General features: G+C 44.0%; 1 protein-coding gene across 6 annotated transcripts in view; it reads right to left on the bottom strand.

The window, feature by feature from the left end:
- Positions 1–20,395, bottom strand: part of PSD3 (pleckstrin and Sec7 domain containing 3) — a 461,071-nt gene that overhangs the window by 227,296 nt on the left and 213,380 nt on the right. For 4 of the 6 annotated variants that reach the window (XR_013998104.1, XR_013998105.1, XM_081127019.1 and 1 more), the window contains one exon: positions 18,396–18,791. Coding sequence is in view for 2 of the 6 variants with exons in the window: in XM_081127019.1 (XP_080983145.1) it covers positions 18,396–18,791 (396 nt within the window). In the remaining 4 variants the exon portion in view is untranslated. Of the gene's footprint in view, positions 1–8,191; positions 8,488–18,395; positions 18,792–20,395 lie in introns of those variants that run through there. The other 2 variants (XM_081127021.1, XM_081127023.1) reach the window with 2 other exon arrangements.

Below are 20,395 nucleotides of genomic sequence, written 5' to 3'. Positions count from 1 at the left end.
GGAGAAGAGAGAAGCTCAGATGACTCAGACTAAGTCTAAGAGTTTGACAGGAGAAAATACGGAGACTACTATTTGAATAATAAACAGTTATAAATAAAATCCTTTTTATATCTCTGTTGACCAACAGCACAGATAACTAAATGCAAGTGTAACAATCAACACTGTATTTATACCCTTCATGTAAGTCAGTGGGATGAGCCTTAACAAAAGTCTCCTCCAGCCCAAGTAGAGTGTATCCTTCGCTGACATAGGGTATATCTTAAACTCAAGGCAATTTGCCAACTCTAAAGTCGCCCTGTGCTACTGAAAGGATAGAAAAAGGAGATTTTGAGACCCCCACATGACCAGAAAGCATTCTCAACGAGCCATTCAATGCATGTGTTCAACCTTACCAATGTTCTGACTGTCACTATTACCAAGGAGGTAAAGGTGAGTAATCCCTGGAGAGTCACTGAAGGTCCCTGCCAATCCTCACTCAAGGTTCAAAAGCACCATCAGGTCCTCCAACCTGAATGCCAACAGACATTTCACATAGGTTGGGAAACAAGGAACATACTCGAAGCTTATATTAAAGAGACAAAAACCAAAGAAAAAGAAAGAGGGAGATGGATAGAAAAGTTTCTACTTCTCCCTGGAGGGAGACCTCTCCTTGTGAAGGTGCAGCTGGTTTAAAGGACCTGCCACCACCATGGGAAAAATTCAGCCACAGAAGTTTCCCGGAGGTTGTGCCTCAAAATGCTGGCGCCTTGAAAATAAATGCCAAAATCAGTACACTGACCACAAGGAACGATCAATTTTAAGACGTTCGGAGGTAATCTGGACTTCATGCAGTACAAAAATTAGAAGACAGCCTCTGCCTTCAAGGATGCTACAGGCTCTATACCTGGTATCAGCACAGCCCAGCTGCTCTGATGTCGCCTCTTCCCTCACTGACATTCCTCTCTCTCGGTCTTGCAAATGACGAGGGAAACCACAGGTTCCTGGCATGTTGGCCCAGGATAAAACCCTAAATATTGCTCAGCCCAACTCCCTCATTTGAAAGATAAGATCAGCTCAGAAATGGGTAGGTGACACGCCCAGTTTCACAGAGGTAGTGTAATGTACCCCAGACTGCCAACCCCATACTTTTCCACTCCAAAGGGAGAGAAGTTGTCTCCTGCATGTAGGGGCTAAAATATCCATACACTGGACAACTACAAGTCAAGAGAGAAACCACATGGACTTTTACCTCCTACATACTGGTTTAGTTTCAGCTGCTGTGGCTCTCATTTCTGCTTTCAAGTGAGAAACAAGGAGCCTCTGAAACCGGATGGAGAAGACACAACCATGAGTCATATACTTTAGCTAAGAGAAAGAATTATAATCTACTGTCTCTACATTCACCTTCCTAGAAGAGGTGCATTTGGGGTTTCAAAATATTTCTTATTAGTCAACTCAGACGGAGGAAGGGTAGCCAGGGGAGGCTGCTTCCATGGGAAGAGCTGTGTGAGCAGCCCAAGAGAGATTGCCAAAGAATGGAGCTGCTCTCTCCCTCCACCTGCTCACCATCTTATCACTGGGCAAGGTATGCGCAGTGCTGCTAAATTTTGGTATTATTCTACCTGCTCCAATTCCACAGGCTCCTCACTGGGTTTCAAGTAGTTCTTGTTCAGAAGATCCTAAATGGTCACAAAGATCTAATCTAAGGAGGCAGGATGAGTATGATTTCACAGAGTCAACTAATGGATTTTTGGAACTGGAAATATATGCTGTGAATTATTTAATCTCACTTTCCAGATGAGTAAATGAAGGCTTCAGAGAGAGGTTAAAAATTTAGATATAGACAGAACTGGTGCCAGGGCCCAAGACTCTCAACTCCCAGCACAATGCACGTCTTATGAGACCCTTTGTATCACCAGCAGACCCTGGACTGCTGCGGACATCCACCTTCCGCAGAAGGGTCTGGAGGCACCCTGGGCTCATCCACCTTCCGCAGAAGGGTCTGGAGACACCCTGGGCTCATCCACCTTCCGCAGAAGGGTCTGGAGGTACCCTGGGCTCATCAGCATCACAATGGCCTCAGATATGCAATGGCTACAACAACAGAACAACTTAAAGTCCCAGTCCATCGGTAGCTATTGAGGCTCCACACGGTAGAATGTGCAGTGGAGAAACAATACGGGGTATGAGCACGGTTACATATTTGGGGAAAGGGAAAGATCCGTAACAACTTAAATAACTGAAGATGGGACAGGAAAGGCAGGAAAAGGAGAGCAGGAAGGAGAAAACACGCCATCAAGACAGCAAGTGGAAAGAATGGCATCAGAGCACAGAAGGAAGAGCTTATTTTAAGAGAGTAAAATTTTCCTAAATCCTGTTACTTCCTTTACAATGACACTTTCTCTAAAAGTTCTTTAAGAAGGCCTATCTAATTCCATTTTTAACCAAGTTGGTGTACAATTCCAGCAGACTGCTGTCTTCAGATAAGTCTTCATAGAACTGAGTGCAACACAAGATAAATATTACTTCTACACTAGCCAACCATGGGTGGATTTTGATACTTAACACACACTGGGTGGGGCAACTCCACCCTTGGCCCACAGCCTGGCTTCAGCAAATGGATCTCTCAGCCTCTTGCCAGAGCTGGCCTCATGGCTCTGTGGCCCTGAGACCTCCCAAGAAGACTTGGGTGCCACAGGAAGAGATACTGCTGACTCAGGAGATGGCCAACTCCCACCCTGCGGCAGCCAAGTGAAGCTGAGAAGCTACATGTAGCAGTGTTGACATTTCAAACACTTTACTGACTGGCTCAAATGTATGTGCTATGAGTTCTCTCTCCTCTCGTGATGTTTCTAAAAATAGCTTTGTGTGTGTGTGTGTGTGTGTGTGTGTGTGTGTGTGTGTGTGGTGGTGCGTACCTGTTTTGTTCAACCTAAATTTCCTAATAAGATATTTTGTTAGAAATTTTTTCTCTTTTTTTTTTTTTTTTAAGGAGTTACTCTCAAAGGATTGGGTTGGATTGGGAAATCCATATTGCTTATCAACTGGGGAGCTCCACAATGACCAGTAAATTTGCCAGGACCCCACATAAAAGGTAAGGCCCGTGGATTAGGTAGTTTATTGTTATATTAAAATGTGGCAACTGACATTCTTTGGCTGTGTTTCAGGTAGATACTTTTTTGTTCCCTCATTTTAAAGCTATAAAAATGCTCAGCTGGGCAATTTTCACTGTGAATTCAAAGTCATAGCCAAGGATGGGACATACCAGCTTCCCAAAGTCAAAATGCCAGAAAATGCGATCAGTTTACCTCCTTCGGTTTACTCTTCATTACCTGCTAAACCTGTCAGCCATATCCCCACCTCCAATCCTGAAGCAGTACTCATACACCTGGCATTTTAATAGGTATTAATGTACTTGTTTCAAAGTTTATGCAAGGTAAATATCTGAGACCTGACCCTTTGGAATTAGCAAGAATCTCCATTTACATTGCTATTGGAAGGGTCTACAAGAGATAATTCCTACAATACATGGTCATATATGTGCGCTATTCAGCCAATCACACACAAATCTGCATTCTTCTCACCAATCATGGCCTTTTGAAGCCACGAGTCCTGCAATGCTTTAGGTGAAATTGTCTCAATGAAAAGGACATCTCCCATGAGTCTCTAACAGCTGGTCCAGCTGATGAGTCCCCCAAGGTACTCACTATGCATATGTTCCAGCAGCCAGAGACTGTCTCCCACAATTCAGGCCAGTCCTGAGCCTTCTGACTTGCAAGCTGCAGAGATAGTGTTTAACTGTCTTTTTCTGTTTATCTTTTAGCAGCAAAATACTGAAGAAATACAAATGTTTCCCTATCATTCTGTCACCTAGAAATGCAGTCTAACCTGGGAAAGCCAGAGGAAAACATTCACACAAGATAGATGTGCTCCTCTATTCAACAAGATTTAGATAAAGAACTTAAGAAACCAGAATGGATGAACAGTACTGAGAACCAAACCACAGCAATGCAAACATCTCCCACACAGCCTGGCAAAAGCCCCCGCCCCTGCCCTGAAGGAATTACTGCCTCTAGCTAAAAGAACATTCATTCTCCATTTCTTCTCAGGATGGCATCTCCATTTGGGCCACCAGCTGCCATGGCACCCTTTTTCTTTCTCCCTTCAGGTACTCACAGCTCCCATAACAGAGTTGAGACGTGAAGCCCTGATCAAAGATGATTAGTTACAGATGACTATGAAACAAAGCAATGTCAAAGTCAGGAGATTACTGGCAGGACAGTTTGATACTCACCCTAACACCCCATCCCCCTTAAAAGGTTTTCATTACATCTAGGTCTCAGAAGTCAACACAGCATCCCCCGATTTGATGTTCAGCCTCAAGACTCACTTGTCTTATTTTTTTGAAGATAACCGTCCTAAGTTATTTAAAGGGGGGGAAGGAGAAACTGGACAATAAGATGATGGACATAGCAAGGTAGAAGGAAGACAGAAAAGGAAAGCGTCACCATCTCCATTTCACATGCAAAAAGACCTTTTAGTGTAATCCCTCTGTTGTACAGATGAGGAAACTGAGGGATCCCAGGTCTCACAATGGGAAGCAGAGTTGGGTCCATGGGGGTGGCTCAGGGTTTCAGTTCTCAGTGCTTCCCCTGCTGAATACCGGGGCCTCAATAAAGGACCAGCTGAATCAACAAAAGGGAGTGGAGGACATTCTGAGCACAGAAATTATACTGGCCGCCTCCCGTCTGAATACAGTCTGCAAGCATGCTGGGGGCATTTGAGAGCACGGGGGCCAGATGACCTTCACAAAGAGGTGGGATAAAGTCCAATGACACCAAACACCAGGCAGCTACACTGTTCCTCTCTCCAAAGCACAAATATTTCAATCTACCTAAACCAGTTCAGAGGAATAAGCCAGTCCTTGAAGAAAAACGAATTTTAAAAACCCATAGAGCACTTTGCAATCTATCTAGCACTTGCATGTACATTATATATTTCATTACTAAATTTATTGGGATAACATTGGTCTAAAGCACTATATAAACTGCAGGCGTACAATGTTATAATACAAAATCCGTATACTCTATTATGTGATAACCATCCGAAGTCTGTTAATCCTCCCATCACCTTGTAGTTGACCCTCTTTTGACCTCCCTCTCCCCCTCCCCACTTGGTTGTCTGTATCTATGAGTTTGTTTTTATTCATTTTATTTCATCTTCACAATGGTCCCATTTTCCAAGTAAAGAAACTGAGGGCTGAAGAAGCCCTGCACAGGGTCACGGCCGGTAAACAGCAAGGCTGAAAGCTGAACTACCTCTTCCAACTGCCCCTTAAGCGCACCTCCCTCTACAGCACCTCCACCCAGTGTTATTCAGGACCAAAAGCCAAAGAGAACAGCAGACCCAGCCGGCTGAACCACACCCTCAGGCCAGTGAAACAATGACTAAAATCCTCGCTGGAGCCCAACACGGGCTCTGCCTCCCCAGAGTTGCAGGACTGAGCATTTTTAGAGCAGGTTCAGCCCCAGGTGTTGGGGAGAACCCCTGTGCCTCGCTGTCCTGCATGGCTCTGGCCTAATCACATGAACCGAACAGTGTGGCTAGAGCTGGACCTGTCAAGTGCATTTGGCTCTTGGCTCTTGGTGACACACCCAAGTATACAGGCAGATTCCTTTAAGGGAGCTCCCGAACTTTCCAAACGCTGTACTTGGGCACTGGAGAGGGCCCAAGCTGCATGGGAGCTGGCAAAGCTGACAGCACTTTCCATACCACATCTGTTCTTCTGCACCAGGACGGTAGTTTAAAATCAGTTCCCAATGAGCTGCACAGACCATGCCTTGCACAGACTCACTGCAAACCATCAGGAGGTTCCTTCTAGGAGTGACACCAAACAGACTTCTATTTGAATTTCTACCATTGGCACATATCCCTTCCATATTTCTGAAAACTAGTTCAAATTAAATTTAAAAATTATATGGATTATAGACTGGACTGGCAAACAGAGAAACTGACACTAGATGAAGTCAACTAATAACACAAGCAAACTGTTTTAAATTAAAAGCTTTAGAAACACTCATCCAGACATGAAACCTTTATAAAGCAAAACAAGGAGAGACTCATTTACAAATTGTATAAGTTTTCTCTTCACAGTAACAGAAGAAATGGAGCAATTTTTGGAAGAACAGAAAGTTTGTTAGTATTTAGTACTTACTCTGTGCCAAGCATTTTCACATATTTTACCTGCTCAGTAACCATGGAAAAAAGATGTTGTGCACAAGTTATAGACCAGGAAATAGGAGCTAATAAGCAGCCTCCCAAAGGCACACAGCTGCTAACTCCTGGAACACAGAGATAGAAAGGGCTGAGCGAGAAACACAGATAACCCTCCAAGAACAGCCACCACTGTGTGGCAAAGGGCACTGCGCCCCGATGGAGAGAATGCAGAAGAATGGCAGGTTGTGACAATCTTTTCACTCTTACTCCCAGTGCGGGTCACAAGCCGCTGCTGAGGTCCAAGTGTTGCAACGCCATTCTCCATAGTCAAAGATGATGAAACGGACACATTGTCAGGCCAGGGCGGGAGCCTAAAGATGTTCCCACCAAGTGCTGATGGGCTGCACTGGTCCACCCACTTTTCCCTCTCAGCCCTCCTAGCCACCAAAGGCTACATTCGAGGGGTGACTGATGGCTGGGAAGAGGGGACCCCTGTGGGGTACAAGGCACTATAAAGGTGCCCCTTGGAACTCTGCCACAAAGAAGCCCTGATGTTTACAGTGCGAGCATAGCCGCAACTCCAATTCATGAGCACGCTTCCAAGAACAATTTAAACATAATAGTAGCCACGGTTTATTAATATCTATCAGCTTTTATTAATGCCGGAGAGATTTTGCTACATGCTTCCGATGCATTGCATATCAGTTAATACTCACCCCAGAGACCCCTCATTAGCATCTCTACTTACATGTAAAGAAACCAATCAAGAGTAATTAATTAGCACCCTGCTGCCCAGCTATTTGGAGCAAGAAGTTGCCCGAGTGGCAGGCCCGCTACTTTTCCACCCTGACGGGTCAGCAAGGTGTTGTAACTTCTTAGAGGTCAAAGTGTAAGAAGTAGAGGTAAAACTTAAACCAATGGGCCTATAACAGCGAAGTCCAGGCTCACAACCACTATGCTTCACGCCTCTCACAAAATACATTTCCTGTCCCTTTTCCAAGCACTTTCTTTGTCCTTTATTATTAAAGCTATGAAACAAAATATCCAATTAGAAAGAGACAAAACCTTTATACTCATGGCCACGTAAGACAAATGATATTATAAAATACTGGAAATATGAACGTAAAATTGTGAACTTAAAATCTGTAATCAAGGCAGGAAATACCAATTTAACCAACGCATACCCACAAACACACCTGCTACAATCAGCTGACTACCCTGGACGTTCAAACACTGGGTCCCACAGGCCCTGGGGTGTTCATAAATCCTTCAACCCCAAAACATCTCCAGAATGGACGTAATGTCAATGCACTCACTGGCTGGAGCTTCCTTCTTTACCATCACTGACCTTACTTAGGCCCTGCACTTGTCTGTACCTGCTGAACATGAACACACAGACCTTCGCATAGTTAAACTATGCAGCTGAAATTCCCTCTGCTCGGGAAAAAACCAAAACCAAAAACCAAAGAAACAACCCCTATGCCTTTTCTCTTTAGATGACCAGCTAGACTTTGAAGTTTCAAATCTAATGCCGAATTCTAAGAGAAATCACAGTCCCTTTAGAGCAGTGATACACCGAAATAAGAATGACAGCCTTGTGCATAGCCGAATGGACCCCACTGAATGACCAGCTTCAATTGGTGACCTTCCAACGCCTGAATAAAGTTTCACAAAAGGTATCTAAAAGTGCACCACAGTCTAAAGCACCAGGCTACGTCTGACCACCTACCTCAAAGACAGCACAAGTCTACGAAGGGGGAAGTCTCATCTGGACCACCCATCAGAAACCCTTAACAAGTACACCCTTTTCACTTTTGTCACCCTTATTTAGAAAACTATATCAGTGATGATTCTCCTAACTTTCTAAGACTTTTTTACAATGTTTTTCATTTGAAATAAAACAGCTTAACATCCAAGGCATTTTCTGTAACTCCCATCATAAATAATCCAGCATTGCCTAGGACCAAACAAAGAAAATAAAGTGAATTCCAGTTACCTCCATCAGCAAGCAGTCTGCCCAGAATTTTGTCAGGGATACAAAGAGCATTCTCCCGGTCCATCTGCTCAGCAAGCCTTCATCGTCCGCAAGGGCCCTTTTAATGGACTTCTACAGCTGCTTCTGCTGTGCATGCACACGGCCGCGCAGGGACTCCGCAGTGACATGCTCCCAGAATGCCACTATATCCCTCAGGGGCTGAGGGGCAAGAACTTGAAAAAGTTGAAGTCCTCCCCCTCTGTCCAGCCTCCCCTCTCAACAGGCAGTTCCCTCCAAGAGCTCAGCTTCAAAAGTCCAGAGCCAGTGAGGTCACACATGACCTCACAAACCTCCAGCTTAACTCTTTGGAAGCCGGGCAGCAAGCTGACAACAGGGAGAGAGGACGACGGGCTTAGTTTACGTAGAGCAGGGTGGTTGCTGCTTATGGGAGAGAGAGAAGGTTGTCCACCACCATTAAAAAAAAGAAAGGCAAGTCAGCATTTTCTTTTATGGCACTAAGGTTTTTCAAGTATTTTTTAAAGACCATAATTTCCTATAGCACACACATTCCTGGCCCTAAAGGAATGACTGAAATAGGCAACAAAACTGATCTAATTCATTTAAATTATAGAAAATTCAGCTGTGTTCAATCCACACTTAATCTTATGTGATTTGTTTTTCAACTTCTGGTTTGTGCCTGTTTTTCTGCTATTGTTGAAGTGCAAATATTCGTGTGTCCTGTTGTTCAAATCCTGTTTCAGACAAGCAGAAGTGGGCAACGATCACAGCTGTCACACAGGCAGCAACTGCCACGGCCGCCTGAGGATCTGGGAACTTGGGAGTTGGGCATCTGCCCCGATCCCGGGGCAGCCACCAGACCTAACCAACGGATACCAGAGCTCAGAGCGCACCAGTGCCCCCGCTGGGAAAGGAGCTGGTTTCACTTCACTGCTTTCCCAGGCTTTTTCTTTGGATGCCTGCTGCTATTTTAGTTAGAATCGGGGAATTATAAGGATCAGGAGGTAAAATAACTAAAAATTACTTCATAGACAGGAGTAGATAAAATTACATACTCTCAAAGAAAATGTAATATGCCCTTTCAACAATGCCGTGGTTCACCCAGAAAATGATTATAAACTACAGTCCAGCAATTTTATTCCTAAATATATACCTAGCCTGGAGAAACTCTCCCATATGTGCACAAGAGACCACGAATTAGAATATTCACAAACATGCCTTTGAGATGACAAAAATACAAGACAGCCAAAATGTTCATCAATAGGAAAGTTACAGTGTATACTCATGTAATGAATTCTATATGGCTGATAAAGTAATAAATTGGGGCTTTACGAATCAATAATGAATTGAAATGTTGAGCAAAAACAAGCAAGTTACAAAAGGAAACAAGAAACCAGCATTTACATGAAGTTCAAAAATGTGTGACAGATCCTGTACATTGTTTGTGGATGCTCATCCATCTATACAGTCATAGTAACCACCACAGGTAACGGTTTCCTTCAGCAGAAGAAAGAGGCCTGGAACGGGAGGCAACGAGGTTAATCATCTCCTCAGCTCCCAACTCTCGTCCCCCCATCCAAGCAGCTGCTAATATTTCTGCGTGTTTGGCTCCATCTGGAAAGTCACCTGCTGCATCTCCCCACAGGCATTTGCACATGCCCAGGTCATCCTCCAGGCCACTGCAGAGACTGACACTTCCACGAGGGCCTCCATGACACGGTGCTGAGTAGCCCCAGCCTGGGAGCCTCACCCCTGGCTCTCTAGGCCCTGAACCAGAGTGATCTGTGAAGCCTTCTCACCTGCCTCCTCTCTGGGGACACCTAGTACCCAGCATAACGCAGCTGCTAATTAAGTTCTTCAATCAGCAAAAACTGAGTGTCCAGTATGTGCTGCGCCCTGTAATAGGTTCTGAGTCTCAAGACTAAAGACTTGAGTAGTTCACTGCCTAATAGGACAGGCCTGTACCTGACTAAGTATAATATTACACGATGGATCCTAAAATAGTTGTTAAGTGAACGCTGCGTGTGAATAATGAGCCTTTATGATTTTGTTTCACAATAATAATTACTCAATACCCCTTATTTTCTCTATACTAAAGACTTTAGATTACCACTCTTGACTGGAAAATGTCAGCTTCCTTGTGTTGAGGAGCTGCTAAATAGAGTAATTATAAACTCAATAAAACAAATGATCATGAAAGCTCCTTACCTTCAAGTAACCCAAGGCTCTTAGAATTGTTACTGCAGATATACAATATCCTACATCAATGTGACTACAGTCCATTCACAACAGTGGGCACTGAAAAAGTTCTGAAGACAATAGATTGAGCAGTGTTATGACTGATAATAACAGCCAGCATTTTTTTAGTAATCACCAAGTGGCAGTAAATTATTATCCCTTTTCCCAGATAAGGATGTTGAGATTTAGAGATATTTTACCCAAAGTTGGACCAAAGCAGTCTGACTTAAGAACCCACACTCCTCACTAGAAAACGATACTGTTTGCTAGCAGGAAAATGAATCGACACCTATATATCTAGAGTAGGGATGGGGACCCTATAATCACCACACCAAAGATGACACAGCAAACCATTTGAGGCTCCCAGCCAGGGCCACTCAATTTATAAACCTCTTAGGAGATTTCTCCCTGCCTCTGGCACGGAGACCTGTAACAGGTCTGTTCCCCTGAAAGTAGGGTCTGTCTCGCTCAGCTTTGTATTCTGCATCTAAAGTTTCCAGTGCTTCTCAAACTTTAAAGTGCTTATGAGTCACCTGGGATTTTGTTAAAATACACATTCTGAGAGAGCAGGTGAGGGGTGAGGTCTGCTACACATTTCCAACGAGCTCCAGGATGAGAAGTTGACAACCTGGGCTGAACATAAGAATCACCTGGGAAGCTTTTAAAGCTATGGCTGGACAGGTGCCACCCTAGACCAATAAATCAGGCTCTCTGGTGGTGAAGTTCAAGGAGTCAGAATTTCAAAAAGCTCCCCACATAACTCTAATGTGCAGTCAAGTTAGAGAACCCTGTTCTAGAACTTTCCTACATTAGATCTGGTCCATGCAGCACTGTTCTTCTAGACCTGTGCTTCTCAAACTTCACAGCATGTAAACCACCTAGAAATCTTCTTAAAATTGCAGATTCTAATTTAGTAGGTCGGGGTGGGGCCTGAGATTCTGTCCCCCTCACAAGCTCCCCCGTCAAGGCTGCTGGGTAGCAAACGGTAAGTAGAAAGATTATCTCAGAAGACCAGTGTGTGATATATAAGACTCCTTAATAATTCTAGATTTGGAGACCAGTAGATACCTGGGGACCTAGGTTCAGGCAAAGGCATATGAAACAGCGTCTGATGTGCAGGGATTCTGAAGTACTGACCTAACACTGGTTTAGATGAGTTTAGTAATCCTCACGAGCATTCATGAGAAAGATTACCTCCAACTCACCCTGCACCGTGGTCACTCAGGTACTGAACACTAAGGCTCTGTTTGGAGCTTGCGCCAATTTAATATAGACTCTTTATTTCAGTTTACAGAAAGCTTATGAATCCATAGGAGAAAAAGAAAAGCAAGATTAAAACACCGGAAACGTACCCGTTTGGGGTTCTGATAAACTGGTATTCCTATGCCAAACACCTTCAAAGCACTATTTACTTGGAGAAGGTCTCCTTTTTTCTTCCCCAAACCATGGACCCATGGATAACTTTCTCATCCAGTGTTGCAAATCTTGTGTTAAGTGACCTCTGCTGAGAGGAAATGTTATTGCTTCCTTTAAAAGTTAAATGTTGCACTGATATATGAATAAAAAGATTGCTGACCAGTTCAAAGATTAACTGCCAATCCAGTTTTTATTTAGAGCTACGGTTCTCCTTGTAATAACAGTGAGGGCCAATGTCCCCTATCATGTGAGGTCTTTTACTACATTCTTAGACAAAAGCTCATCCACTTAACCAACACCCACCAACATCCAGGACATTACTATGCTTGTTTTAAGGTTGAACCTACAGAATTAGAATGCTTCTGGGAAACCCTATTTCCAATCTAGGACCGTTTCCTGACGTCATCTCCAACTTATACAAGAGGCACCCAACAAACAGGGAGAGCACAAAATCACCAGAGCCGGGGGCCAGCCCTGCCTGAGAGGAAGCCAGAGAACAGCAATGACCCAGAACACTTAGCTTCCACGCTGTGCTCCATGACAACCGGGCCAGTGTCAGGGATGGGAGGCAAGCACAGAAGAGCTGCCAGGAAACTCACCTTGGAGAGCACATTTTCTACAAAGAGGGAATTGGAAAGATACGCAACACCCAAGTGCTCCTGCATGTAGGGCCTCAGGCCACTTCTAACCCTCCAAGAGCTCACTCGCACCCACAGCTGCAAGCCTCACCTCTAAATGGGGCCTCCCAAGTCTCTCCAGCTGACCTTCAATCCCACACTCCCACTAGCGTTTGCACATGAAGGACCCTCACTCTCCTTGAGCTTACCTGTCCCCACTAGTGGGTGCTCTCCTGCAAACCCTGCTGCTCTCCCCAACTCCAGCTGTCCTTGCTTGATTTCCTATCTTCCACAATTGAAATCTCACAATCATTTTGGCTTAGCCTGCATGTCCTATGTTCAAATATCCACCAAATCCTTCTGTTTTTTTCATCTTTACCGGGCTTTTTCTTATCTGTTTTTTTATATTCCTGTTGTCCAGACTACTGGGAAACTCATGACAGGTTTAAAATAAATATCCACAAGCTACAACTTAGCAAATTCTTACAACAAACTGTAAGTTGGGTGGTAGGTTATCTCCACTTTGCCAGTAAGGAACCAGAGGTTCCCTGAAGTGAAACCAGCTACCCCAAGTCAGGCCGGCAGTAAAGAGGATGAGTTGACCTCCTGTGACCAGAGTGCACAGGGCTCTTATGAAAAAAATCCAGCCAGAGGAGTTTCAGCTTAGCTTACAACTTGGAGGCTGGTCGCTGGCAGCTCAGAGGCTGGACAGGTCTTAAATACACGGTGCAGTGGCATCATGCCTGTTCTCACATGCTACTGTTGTTGGGATTATTATTAATTTTCCCTTATTTCTCTCCTACCATCTACCAGGCCTTGTTAAGCCACTTGGTCTTCTCTTGATTTTTTTTCACTTGGCCATAATCTCATCTGTTCCTCCCTCCTACACCAGATAGGTTACACCGGGAAAGGTTCCCAGATTGTAATGTACTCGAGATCACACACGTAGTAAGTAACCGAGGCAATATTCAAACCCAGATATGACTGGCCCTGAAACCTAATAGAGCCCCAGCCCCATCACTGAGCAAGAAATCCTTTGTGGCAAAAATAAATAAATAGAAATTTAAAAAATCACTATTACTGCTTCAGGAAGCTAGAAAGAGAAAATTGAGAACCTATTTGCTACAGAACAAGTTTTAAAATGTGAAAGAAAAAGAATGAAGAGATCAGGAGAGCCACAGCAACCCAATAACGAACCTGTGAGGCAGAGAGCCTCCTGCTCCAAATGACAGGAGAGCTGGGGGCTCCAGTCGGCCAGCTCTCTAAAGGCAGTTTCACAAGATCAAAATCTGTTCCTCTGGCACCAGCTTAACTAAGATCATATTATTTTAGTATATTTACACATTCCGGTACAATGCCTGCAGGTTTTAAACTGGGATGTCAAAGAAATGTTTGAAATCACACATCAACAAATTTCTGTATTCATCTTGTTTCATGTGACTTTTTCCTAGACAGAGAGACACTGAAGAGAGAGACTGGCTGAGGAAGAAAGAAGATACTTCTAAATGCCAGCATTCCAGCTGAGAAGGGGGAAAAACTAGAGGAAGGCAGCAAACCCGCAGCTATCCGATTCAGAGGCACCCGAGCCCTGCGGAGCACTCTCCTCAGGCGTATGAGTGGCACACAGATGTCATTCACCTCCGCTGCTGCACTCCAGTCCTGAGGACCGCTCCTGAGCCATACCCCAGGGAAACACTGGGAAGCTGAGACAAAAAATACATCTGTTCCACTACAAAGGCCATTTAAAAAAGAGTTTTCTATATTTCAGAGAATCAAAAGAGAAGCTCCGGCCACAGAGCTATATTTGCTGTCTCTCTTGTTCTATCTGTCCAAACCTACGCTCAACAGAAATGGACAATATTCAGCTCCGTTAATGGTCACAATGACAACATCTGTGCCTTATCGTCTGCAGGTCAGAACTTACTGATTGGAGTTGCAGCCATCAGCTGATGGGCCGGCGAGGAAGGAGCACCCAGACACAAAGGAACCCATTGGAACATGTATTACTGTAAGTCTCTAATTATCCTTTCTAATTTTGGAGCCATGTGACTGGACTTCACACAGCGCCGCTGACCCACCAGCCTGAGTGCTCTGTAGCTGGACCACAGAGGGAGGGGATGCTACTCTTTGCTCCTTCATTAAAATATTGGGTTACATTCACAGGGCGAGCTATTTCCTGACGGACATGCAGTTCCCTGGTGTTCAGAGCACTCAGAGCACCTGAGAGAACTTAGCTCTTCCTGTCTAGATTTACTGCACGATCTTAAAAGACTTTTTCCCCTTATAAAGAGTGATCTATTTGGCATCACAAATGTATAGAGTCCTTTAAAAGACTAACAGTGGACACTCATGCTCTTTAAACATGTCCTTTCTAACCTGATACGAGAGTACTGCAGATATGAAATGTCTCCTTCTTTGACTTAGTGGAGAGTAACAGGGAAGAATGACCCCCTCCCCCATCTAGCCAGCAAAGCCTGGCTCACCCCGAGGATGGAAGGTGTTCCTGGCAGGGGGAACTAGATTTGCTCATGAGCTACAACATCCTCCTTACCTCTCCCGACCACTCTCCCTTTCTTTAAAGCAGCAGCAACGGGGAACAGTGTTGTCCTGAGTTCAAGAGAAATCAGTCAAATACCGCCACAGAAATAATCGTCAACGACTAACTAACTAAAGGCACATACTGAAGCAGAGAGGGGTTAAAAAGAATACATAGACAGTGCCAAACAAATGTTTTGGTTTTGAAACCAGACATATATTTGGAGCCTGACTGCCTGGGTACAAATCCTGGATGTGTCACTTACTATCTATGTGACTTTGAGCAAGTTACTCAACTGCTCCGTGCCTCAGTTTCCTTATCTGGAAAATGAGGACATTAATAGTTCCTTTCTCCCAGCTTATTATGAGAATTAAGCACCATGTATTTACTAAATAATAAAACCTAAGGGATGCCTAAGATGTAAAACTGTGTTTAGAGACTAGTGGCTGTCAACTCACATTAAAATCAATACTTAAACAGGGACGGGCTTAATTTTCTTGGACCATGTCTAGCTAGAATCACAGGCATCAGCAGGGAAACGGGTATCATTGTCTTTTCGCCTTCTTCAGCGTTCACTTCATCCAATGCAGTCAGGGTCCCACCCCCTGGCCCTGCCCAGTCCACTGCCGAGAAAACAGGAGGGGCTGGTGAATAGATCTGGAATGCTAGACATGCGTACTTATTTTATAATTTTTCTTGTATAAATATCACATTTATTAATACAGTTGAAAACTCATTGTTTTCCTTGAATCCTACCACTTTGGCTCTGAGTCTTGGCTGAGGGAAGTCAATCGTGTTGACTATTGTGCAGTCAGCATTCTAGTCTGCATTTCCTTAGTAGGCGCAATACCTCTGTGTCTCCTCCTTACCTCTGCAGAAGAATGCTTTAATGCAGAAGAAAAATTTAAAAGCCTGCTCATTGATTACTTTAAAATTTTTGCAGACACATTTATTAACTATTTGGTAAATTTTGTCTCCAACTGAAAACGCACCACCACAACCAACAAGCAGCTCTACAATCACCAACTCAGACTTCCAACTCTATAGACATATGGCACTGAGAGAAATTAGATCAAAAGAAAGAATAAAGATATGAGACCAGGCAGCCTAGAATAGCAAATGTACCTGGTCTAGGAGTCAGGCAATTTGAATTCTGGTCCAGGATCTATCACCAGGTAAATCCATCCCACCAAACTGGGACTCAGATTCTTTCCTGTAAAACAAGACTGTCTAAGGCCCCACTTCAAGCTGGGAAATGTCATAATTCTTCAACCTACAATTCCCCTGGTCATGCACCAAGGGACCAAGGCACCAAGAGGCAGAGGGGGTAAAAAATAAAATGCAAGTTATACCAGTTTCTTCACAAGTTTTTAGGATCCCTGAGACTGCTCTATTTTCTTTTTTAACCCTGAATAGACACATATACACGTGGAAAAGTGCCCAGAGCTGGGTGAGAAGTTCAGCTGGCTCGTCTCTGAGATGCTTCTTATCCAGTATTAGAGTTCAGTCTTATCACTGGGCAAGATCTCGTGGTTCAACAATGCGGGTGACGCAGCTGAAACCCTAGCTCGAGAAGGCTGAAGTATACGGCTGTCTCCACCTGAAATGCTAAAATACTATAACCCACCCCAATGCTCCCTCTTAACTGTCTAACCCTGCCCTCCTGGCACTCAAGCGGGCCCTACTGAAGACGACTTCCTACTCTCAGAGAGCAGACCGCACATTAGATAAGCCTTTCACCCAATTCCTTCCTGTTCTGACTCCGTAATGTTTATTTCCTTTTTATTTACTTACCCTTCCTGTGGCTTTGGCAGCAAAGCCTCCTGGCCCAAACCACTCAGCTCCCCAACCTATTTTGGGTCTGTAATATAACCAACTCCCACTCGCCCCAGAAAGTTGGATTGGAATTTCAATGAAAATTTCTGCATTGCCTGGTGCTATCACAATTTACAGTAGCACCCTCCACTCAGGGGTGCCCTCTCTCAGAGCCACCCCCTCTCAGGGACCCTGCCTCAGAGACACCCTACCTCTCAGGAACACTCCCCTCTCTGGGATGCCCTGCTCTCAGGAACACCCTCTTCTCAGGGACACCCCCTCTCAGGGACACAGGAAGTCCAAACGTGGGCTTATCAGCATCCAGTTCTGAGTCACTCCTTTGATCAATCTTCTGCTGGGTACTTTAATCTACGTTAGCTCTTTAAAACTCAGTCACACAGTGCACTGAGGGATCATTCACCCTATTTTGCACATATATAAAGCAGATTTCAGAGAGAAGAAGTGGCTTGCCCAAGTAATTCAGACCAAGGTCTCCTGCTTTTGCAACCTGTATTCTTATTGTATTATGTCACTGTGACCGAAAAAGATAACCAGCATCCATGGTCCATTTCACATGGAAATGCACAGCTACGATGCTATAACGTCCCCATCTTGAATGTGCTCATCCAATGAACTATAACCCTATAAACACGCTGGCTACAGAAAATGCTTAATAGAGGATAAACTGCCCATAAAAAGAGGTGCCTTGGAAAATTGTACTATGAATAATGACTTTTAAAAAGAGCACTGATATTTTTTCATACAGCTTTAAAACAGTTTCTCCCCATTTAATCTCCCGCCACCTCCAGCAACATACCCTAACACACTAAACTGTATCAAAACTAAATTCGTAAAATCTTGAAGAAGTTTAACATGCTCTGCCGACTGATGGAGATGTTAAAGGACAGGTAGACGGCCGGAGAATCATGAGCAAGAGGAAATGAAGCGCTAGATAATCCACAAGCAGGGATCACTAAATGGCAGGTAAGACACACATAACCTATATATGTCACTTTATCTCCCAGGGAGACAAACCCTAACATAGAAAATAAATATATGTAGTCTTGACCGTCCCAGGAACAGGAAGACTGCCTGACAACAGGACCTTCCCGAGCAAAGGCCTGCAGAAGACTTGGATGACCATCTAATCCACATCCTCCATTTACGATTAAGGATCTCCTGCCTAATCAAACCACCCGCTCCAAGCCCTCAACCAATGTCAGTGTCAGAACGAAAGCCGAGACCTCAGTGTCGTTTCACAGCACCCTGCCCCACCACCAAATCTGCATCATCGGAGCTCATAGCGACTCATCACTCACAGATCTGTGTTCAGATGTGTGACCAATGTATATACCGTCATCCAAGAAATACCACCAAACAGAGTGGCCACAGCTTGCCAATTCGGTAAACCACTAAAGTGTATTCTACCTTTCCCTAAAACCCAAATTACATTTTACTCACATCATTCACTTATACCCACAGCACCTGAACAGATGCTTTTTAAATATATTCCACACTCATACTTCCCAAAGAGAAAATGCTACAAAAACCACCAGCACGAAATTAGCAAGAAAGGGACGAGTACCTTCCCCAGAAGGCAATCTCCGGGGCGCCTTCCGTGTAGATGGAGTCGCCAGAGCCACTGAGCCCATTGGTGATCCCGCTAGAACAGCCCATCACTATCCCGCCATCCGCTGAGACGCTCAGAATGTCCTGCTGTGCCCCCGCTGGCGTCCTCTCCAGGAACTGACCGCCTTCTTTAATGCGCTGCTGTATCATGGGAGTGAGGGGCATCTCAAAGCTGAAATAGCTATCAGGCTCTGAGTACAGCGTCTCCAAGGACTCAGCACTGTAGTATAAAGAAGTGTTGTCCAAAATGGTTTCAAACTGGGAGCTGAACACATCAGTGGAGTCCTCTGTGTACCCGGGCCCAAGGATGTCATCCTCTCCTCCCATGAAGTGCTCCTCTTGTTCAAGAACCCTGGAAAGGAAACCAGAGTGAAGAATTTCAATACTAGGTTAACTTTTTCTTTTTTTCCCTTCAACCATTAAAAAAATAATAATAACATTGTGTAGAACTAACACTTGTATTCACTGGGCTTATGTCTCAATATATTTGGGAAGGAAGATACCCTAAAGACATAGTCAGGTTGAAGAACTCTTAGCATACATGTGCTACGCTACCCTCAAAATAATTTAACACAGGTTCAAACTAGTGTCCTAGTGTGACTACATCTAGTCCAATGGATATGTGAATAAAATGCTCCCATTTTAGCCAACTAAACTCCACACATTCAAATTATTAACAGCTACTGTCATGCTTAATTTTAACAGAAGCGGATAAATATGTTGTGTAAACTTAATGGAGTAAAAATACACTGAGCTTTCATCAGTCTATTAATACTTTCTGATTTAAGACCAAATGCCCTCAAGCGGACGACTAGATTAGAATCCAAGGGCCGCCCCCTGCTGACAATAAGGCAGCACTGCAGAGAGATTCCAGGTCCAAAATTAGACAGTGAATGACCTTAAAAAAAAAAGCCAACAGACATGTTTACCGCAGGCTAACCAAAACAGTGAAAACCTAGAAACAATTTATAAGTTAATATACAGGGGTGGGGCATTAATTAATATGTAGCATGTTCTTCAAATAGTAAAAATGAACATTAGGATAACAGGAAAATTTTAAAAACTTAGATAAGTACAAGAGGTCTAGAGTTAGAAAAACTTGGCACTGAATTCTGGATGTGTGAGTACTAGCTATGCCACTTAGGCAGCTTTACTTAACCTCTCTGAGCCTCAGATTCCTATAAATGGAAATAAAATAGAACTAGGAATAAAAATCCCTCGTAAGTAACCTACATTCCTCCTAGGTATTGCCAGGATTCACCTTCAACAATACAGTTGTCTTGGTTGTATTTAAATGACTGAAGGCCTACCATGCGCCAAATACGACTCTGGGTTTATGCCTCTTAATGGCCTCTATCTGTACTTGGAATAAAATGAAAAGTTCCTATGATAAAGTTCCTCCCCACACACTAATTCCCACCTCTTTCCGCAGCTCCTTATGCTCCAGCCACACTGTCAAATCTTCAAACTTGTCATAAGGCCTTTGCTTCACACAACTGTAGGCAACCCAGCAGCCCTCCTCTGCACGTGTTGTTCCCTCGACCTGGAAGAGTCTTCCTCCAGTTCTCTGCCTGGCTAACTCACAGTGAAGCCTCAAGTCTAGGCCTAATTATCATTTCCAAAGAACTTCCCTAATGAATTCACCTCTCCTGCATTCAAATGATTCTTTCTAGTGTGTCTCTCGGTCTCTCTCCTTTTCCTTTATGGAACCTAGCGTAATTTGTGATCCTATAATTATTACTGTGTTTATGTGGTCAATGTTTATCTTCAGCAGTAAACTACATGAGGGCAGTGGCCATGGGCTGTGTCTATTTTAAACATTCCTTTATGCCCAGCATCTAACAGTGTCAAGGACATGGAAGCCAATCCAAAAATATTTGTGGAAGGGAGAGAAGGAGGGAAGGAGAGAGGCTGGAAAGGAGAAGTGAATTAATAATCTATACAACAGCAAAAGTG

Source organism: Miniopterus schreibersii, assembly GCF_964146895.1.
Source record: "Miniopterus schreibersii genome assembly, chromosome: 2".
Classification (NCBI taxonomy): Eukaryota; Metazoa; Chordata; class Mammalia; order Chiroptera; family Miniopteridae; genus Miniopterus; species Miniopterus schreibersii.
The sequence above is the reverse complement of the archived record's forward strand: the minus strand, read 5'-3'. Positions and strand labels throughout refer to the sequence as shown.